Genomic DNA, 7,232 nt, shown 5'->3' on the forward strand with positions numbered 1-7,232 from the left:
AGGTACGATATAATATACTATTTAAGAGGAAACTCGATTTGGAGGTAGACATTGACATTACTTGGGTATTACAATAGACAATAATTTAACATAGGAAGGACAGATTGATGAAATTTGTAAGAAAATTAATATTAAATCCTTCGTTTTAAAACGAACTTATAACTACTTAAACCTTGAGTATCAAACTTCGAGTACAATGTAATATGGCTAAATACGTTCTCATTTATCATATAGTATTTAAATAAGGGAATGTGCAGCACATACTCACATGGACAGGTTATTCAAATTACAGAAAAGGGTAGTTAGTTTGGGATAAAATAGAGAGAATCATCTAGGCTTGCATTTCAGCAAAAATATTTTTTAACATACCGGTATTTAAAGTTATCTTACTGGTAAGGAATAATACACATAAGATTGTAATCCACCATAACATGTACAATTAAGAAACTAGAGGTCAAGATAACTACCTCTTTTAGTGTAAGGGTAAAAGTAAACAGTATACTGAACCGAATTCTTTAAAAAAGAGAGCAATATTTTACAATAAACTCTCTCCGGAAATAAAACTGTTGTCAGACCCATATTTAAGAAAGAATTAAAAATTACCTAGATAACAAAGTTTTGTATTCTTTAGGCAGAATTTGACTGCTCCCAAAAATATCATAAATGCAGCTTTATTCCATGTCAGTTTAAATATTTGATGTTTATGTCTTAGTATTTTTGTGCCTATCTAATTCTTAATTAAATACAGGTAATGGAAATGAAGTATATTTTGAATTATGAATTGAGTTTTGTTGTACTGCTTTCAAAAATTATTTAGTCTTGTATTCTTTATTTAGCTTATTTCAAAAATACAGGGTGCGGCAGAAATACCTGACGAATTTCAAACGTAAATAACTCGGCAACGCAACAAGCCATTTAAAGATTTAGTGCACAGTTGGAAAGAGTAGTGTTTGCCATTTGCGTCACGTACACATACGCAATAGGTTTTGAAAATAATAGCCTAACAAATGAAAGTGCGCTTCATCACTTGCCAGGACACTGGTGTCAGCTGCTACAGCTTCCAGGATAGTCTCACAACACGCTCTGCGGTTGGCCTAATCACGCTCACTGAGTTTCTCAACACCCACCATTTTTTACGGATGGAACTTCATGTCTGCGTGTAAAATCCTCCTTACGGTGCGATCCGAGAGTCCCATAGCACGTGAATGCCTACGCACCGAACGTTGAAGAGATTACGTAACGGCGTGTCTCACTGCACGGGACGGTCTCTGGTGTTCGGACGCTACGAGGCTTACCAAGCGGCTTCGATTTCAGACTCGAACTACTTTTTCTCAAACTGTTCATCCATAACAGAATGGTGTTCCTGCTCGGAACTTTCTCATGTCGACCTAAGCCAAAGTGTCTGCGAAACAAACGCTGTGTTGTAGTAACAGAGTCGGCATTTTTGAAATAAGTCTCAATCACGAAACCTCAGTGTTCACCACTCCACGCTATGCTAGCGACTGGCTGACTGACTGACTGACTAGCCCGGACCAGTGTTGCCAACTTAGCGGATTTTCCGCTAAATTTGGCGGAATTAGAAGACTGTCGGCGGAGAAATATATCATTTAGCGGACAGCGGATATCTTGGCGGAATTCTAGATTTATTATAGCGAAATTTAGCGTTCTATCCATTGTGTGCTTTTTTTTTAAATGTCTACTCCAGTCTGTCTCCGAGCTATTCTGTATTTCTTGTCAGGAGCTAGCAGTCACATGAGGAAAACATGTTATTTGGATTTGATGTTACGAGATCATGGTATAATAAATTTGTAATGCATGGGGAAAGGGTACTTATCTCTTAGTTGACGAATGACGACAGATAATGAAACTATTCATATTTATGCTATGACGGAAGACCGGCTAATGAACTGGCCTGTTCTGTGTGTGGGCCTTGAAGTAGAGGATTCACGTAGTTTGCACCCGGTACTAAAACGCCTACAAGTTTTAGCTCGCCGCGCCGCCTCACAGGCAGGGTGGCAGCACGGGCGATCCACGTCCTAGCACTAGCACAGCAACAGACGAGCCCGCCTTTGAACTCTTTGACGTGAATGAGGACGGCTAATTGACTTTTTAAGAATATTCCTCTCACCACTCCCAGTGAAACTCAGAGATCAGGTGAGTATTGATATTTACTTTTACTATTAGCGTGCTGGCCTTTGGTCGCAGGGGCCCCGGGTTCGATTCCCGGCAGGGTCAGGAATTTTAACCTTAATTGGTTAATTTCGCTGGCACAGGGGCTGGCTGTATGTGTCGTCTTCATCATCATTTCATTCTCATCACGACGCGCAGGTCGCCTTCAGGAGTCTAATCAAAAGACCTGCATTTGGCGAGCCGAACTTGTCCTCGGACACTCCAGCACTAAAAGCCATACGCCATTTCATTATTATTATTATTATTATTATTATTATTAATATTAATACTCATTTTTATTGCTCATTATTTGAGATCGGATTTCTTGGCGGATTTCTAGTATTATTTAGCGGATCTTGAAAATATAAGTCGGCAACACTGGCCCGGACGAGACGATGCACGTGTTCTCCAAGGCCAAGACTGTGTGCACCACGACAATAACACCTGTTTGAAAGCTGTGGCTAATACGACCTTTATTTCGCTCCAATCTACTGTATGTGACATAAATGGCAAACACTGCTCTTTTAAACTGCGCAACAAAATTGTGAATGGCTTGTTGTATTGCTGAGTTATTTACGTCTGAAATTCGTCAGGTATTTCTGCCGCACCCTTTATTATGTATTCAACGTTAAGTGATATACATTTTTTTAAAGTATCATATATGAAGCCAGTAGCGTATCCAGGATCGGCCTTTGGCGGAGGGGAGGGGGTAATAGGCTACAACATGATGATAGAACACAAGGAAGGTGCTTGTGCGTGTGTGGTACGCGTATGCAAGACTTGTCATTAAAAGGACACTGATACAAGTGAATTACCGTACGTTGATATTCAGATTGCAGTAGCCTATACTACAAAATCTTACCTTAAATGAAATGGCGTATGGCTTTTAGTGCCGGGAGTGTCACAGGACATGTTCGACTCGTCACGTGCAGGTCTTTTGATTTGATTCCCGTAGGCGACCTGCGCGTCGTGATGAGGATGAAATGATGATGGAGACGACACATACACTGAGCACCCGTGCCAGCGAAATTAACCAATGATGGTTAAAATTTCTGACCCTACCGGGAATCGAACCCGGGACCCCTGTGACCAAAGGCCAGCACACTAACCATTTAGTCATTTGACCTCGGACACTCCCGGCACTAAAAAGCCGTACGCCACTTTGTAGCTACTGTCTCCTAGCCCTTGACTCATGCTGGCCATACTCAGTGGGGAGAGCGATGTTTTAGCTTTGTGTTGATGAATGATCTCGTGAGGTGACTGTGACAATGTGAAATTAGGAGAAGGGTTTTGATTTATATATAGGCGTAGTGTTATGTTTGCACTTTGTACAGTGTGATTACCGTCGAACATATTAAAGAACTAACGTTTTCTTCTCTTTCTATCGAGAAGAAAGTCGAACTGAAGGAGTGGGGTAAACCGACACCAGACTTCTCGATGAAAAAAATCGGAGACCAAGAAAAATGAAAATCAGGCTTTCCAAAGATATATTAATTTTCCTGACGTATATGACAAGAACCCGTGGATATGTGGAAGTGATATCTCAGAAACCTTTTACTGCTTTCCTTGCCTGCAGTTCTCCCGTTCTAGGAAAGGAGATAAATGGATCACCACAGGGCAAGTGATATCAAGTATATTAATGAGAAAATTAAAAAGCATGAAAGATCCCAAGAACATATCACTAGTAGTCTACCATGGGCTTTGCCGCCTCTGTGGTGTAGTGGTTAGTGTGATTAGCTGCCACCCCCAGAGGCCCGGGTTCGATTCCCTCCTCAGCCATCCTGGAAGTGGTTTTCCGTGGTTTCCCATTTCTCCAGGCAAATGCCGGGATGGTACCTAACTTAATGCCACGTCCACTTCCTTCCCTCTTCCTTGTCTGTCCCTTCCAAACTTACCACCCCCCACAAGGCCCCTGTCCAGTATAGCAGGTGAAGTCGCCTGGGCGAGGTACTGGTCATCCTCCCCAGTTGTATCCCCAGACCCAGAGTCTGAAGTTCCAGGACACTGCCCTGGAGGCAGTAGGAGTGGGATCCCTCGCAGAGTCCGAGGGAAAAACCGACCCTGGAGGGAAAACAGATTACGAACGAACCATGGACTTCGAAATGCTTGGTAAAGTCAATGTCGTGTCTTGTTTAAGTAATAATAATAATGTTATTTGTTTTACGTCCCACTAACTACACTTTTATGGTTTTCGGAGACGCCGAGGTGCCGGAATATAGTCCCGCAGGAGTTCTTTTACGTGCCAGTAAATCTACCGACACGAGGCTGACGTATTTGAGCACCTTCAAATACCATCGGACTGAGCCAGGATCGAACGTGCCAAGTTGGGATCAGAAGGCCAGCGCCTTAACCGTCTGAGCCACTCAGCCCGGCTCTTGTTTAAGTGATCACTACAGTGAAACTATTCGTAAACTTCATTCGATCGTGAACAAGAACAGGCAAATATTAAAGAGACTCATCACTTACGTACGTTTTTGTGCGAAATTTGAATTGCCATTCCGAGGCCACAATGAAGAAGATAATTCTTTAAATCCAGGTGTATTTTTTTTTTGCTTTACGTCGCACCGACACAGACAGGTCTTATGGCGATAAAGAGATAGGAAAGGCCTAGGAATGGGAAGGAAGCGGACGTGGCCTTAATTAAGGTACAGCCCCAGCATTTGCCTGGTGTGAAAATGGGAAACCACGGAAAACCATCTTCAGGGCTGCCGACAGTGGAGTTCGAACCCACTATCTCCCGAATACTGGATACTGGCCGCACGTAAGCCCAGGTGTATTTAAGGGATTAGTTAACTTCACGGCTGGTCTGGATAGCGTAATGAAGCAACACTTAGAAACAGTTAGTGTATTTAAAGGAACGTCAAAGATGATTCAAAATTATATTTAAAGTTACATACTGGCAGTGCGTAGGGATGAAATATCTCAACAGATTAAAGAGGCTGAATTTCTTGGTATACAGTTTGATGAAACAACCGACATCTCGAACCATTATCAGCTGGTCATTGTTTTGAGATTCCTTCACGACGGATCGGTACATGCAAGATTCTGGGGATTATTTTATCCATCTGACAAATCGGCGAGTGGAATAACAGAAACCTTACTATAACAGATTAATCCCCTGGTAGGCCATTGTCGCGATAAGTTGATTGCACAGAGCTATGATGGAGCCCATGTTTTTAGCGGCTCTCTTGGTGGAGTTCAGGCAAAGGTTTGTGAGCACTATCCGTACGCATATTGCGTACATTGCTATGCCCATAAGCTTAATCTTATCACGGAACAATCAACGAATCATATTCCTAAAGTGAGGATTTTCTTTTCAATTTTTTAGCGATACCTGCATTGTTTTCGAATTCATCTCAGAGATCGGATTTCCTCGAAAACATGGTTAAGAAGAAAATGCCGACGAGGACGTGATCAGAAGATGAAGGTATGCACTATTTTGTACTAAATTGCATTAATAATAATAATAATAATAATAATAATAATAATAATAATAAAAATAATAAAAATAATTGCTTATGCACTGCACCGTTTAGTGTTCGAAGTGTGTATCTTGATAAAATGTTTCAAAACATTTGTGCAATTATGAAAGTAAGGCGCGCCCCCCACTGCTGATACCCACGAGCCGCCACTGCATGCCACACCTCCGAGTCTATGGCTTCAGTCGTTTAAGGAAGAGTATATAACAATGCTATCATAACGTCGTAACTAGATATTTATTATATGAATGTATGAGTACAAAATGAGTCCGACTCCTTGGAGAATTGTCAGCGTTGAGGCCCTCAGTTCAGAGGGTCTTGGGTTCGATTTCCGGCTGGGTCGGGAATTTTAATCGCGTCTGATTAATTCTTCTGGCTAGAGGACTGGGTGTTTGTGTTTGTCCCAACACATTTCTCTTCACATTCAGACAACATACTACACTATCAACCACGAAATAGTGATTACATCCTTCCATTTAGGGTTGGAGTCAGGAAGGGCACCCGGCTGTAAAACAGGGCTAAATCCACATGTGCGTCACAATTCGCACTCGCGACCCCTTAAGTGTGGAAAAGGCGGCAAAGAAGAAGGTTTTTCTTTTGCTAGTTGCTTTACGTCGCACCGACACAGATAGGTCTTATGACGACGATGGGACAGGAAAGGACTAGGAATAGGAAGGAAGCGGCAATGGCCTTAATTAAGGTACAGCCCCAGCATTTGCCTGGTGTGAAAATGGGGAAACCAAGGAAAACTTATCTTCAGGGCTGCCGACAATGGGATTCGAACCTACTATCTCCCGGGTGCGAGCTCACAGCTGCGTGCCCCTAACCGCACGGCCAACTCGCCCGGTGTAATGAAGAAGCACAAAACATCCCACAAGACGCGAATCTATTAATAAATACTGAATGGGAGTCCAAATTGTTGAGACTACTGACATGAAACGAAGATGCACAGCTTGACATGCACTATCGATTCCCAAGAGCATTCAGTAATCGATGTTAGTCAGCTTGTGTGGGAAATTGAGCATGGCATTACACGACCTTTTATTACGAACTGAATGCTAAACGCTTACTAACATGATGCATATTGTCCATAAACACAATACACTCAAGAAGTTACCTAAGGTACCGTACTGAACTGCATCACTGGTTTAATATAACTGCTCTTTCAAGTGACACTCGGCTCAGATTTTCCTCTTCACAGTCAGTGTCTATAATAACAATTTTATAATGATTCAGAGCTAGAATAACAGTTACTCACCGTTCATGACACAGAAGAATAACAGCACCTAGTCTACAGCGCGTGGTCTCGGCGCACAGCAAACAACTGACAATCGCCCTCGCAGCAACATGTCGCCGGCCGTGGAATGACGTCACCATGATTACACAAGCGGTGCCAACTTAAGAGAAAGATAAAGGAGGCGTACAAATGAACAAGATAGCGGGTTCGTTACCTGCTGAATCGGAGGCATTTTAGGATATTTAAATGCGACAATTATTCCATGTACTTGGATTCCGGCATGTTAAAGAACTTGTGTGAAACAAAACTCCGACATCAGATGATACTTAAAATCTATAGCAATTGAA

The 7,232-nt window shown here is 42.2% G+C and overlaps 1 protein-coding gene across 2 annotated transcripts in view; it reads right to left on the reverse strand.

The window, feature by feature from the left end:
• The window catches only part of LOC136869551 (uncharacterized), a 29,812-nt gene extending 22,809 nt beyond the window's left edge, over positions 1-7,003 (reverse strand). For both annotated transcript variants that reach the window (XM_068227121.1, XM_067144859.2), the window contains exon 1: positions 6,907-7,003. In XM_068227121.1, coding sequence (XP_068083222.1) covers positions 6,907-6,913 — 7 coding nt within the window. In that variant the 5' untranslated portion in view covers positions 6,914-7,003. The remainder of the gene's footprint in view (positions 1-6,906) is intronic.
• Positions 7,004-7,232: the final 229 nt, after the last annotated feature.

The sequence above is a fragment of the Anabrus simplex genome, chromosome 1 (assembly GCF_040414725.1).
Source record: "Anabrus simplex isolate iqAnaSimp1 chromosome 1, ASM4041472v1, whole genome shotgun sequence".
Classification (NCBI taxonomy): domain Eukaryota; kingdom Metazoa; phylum Arthropoda; class Insecta; order Orthoptera; family Tettigoniidae; genus Anabrus; species Anabrus simplex.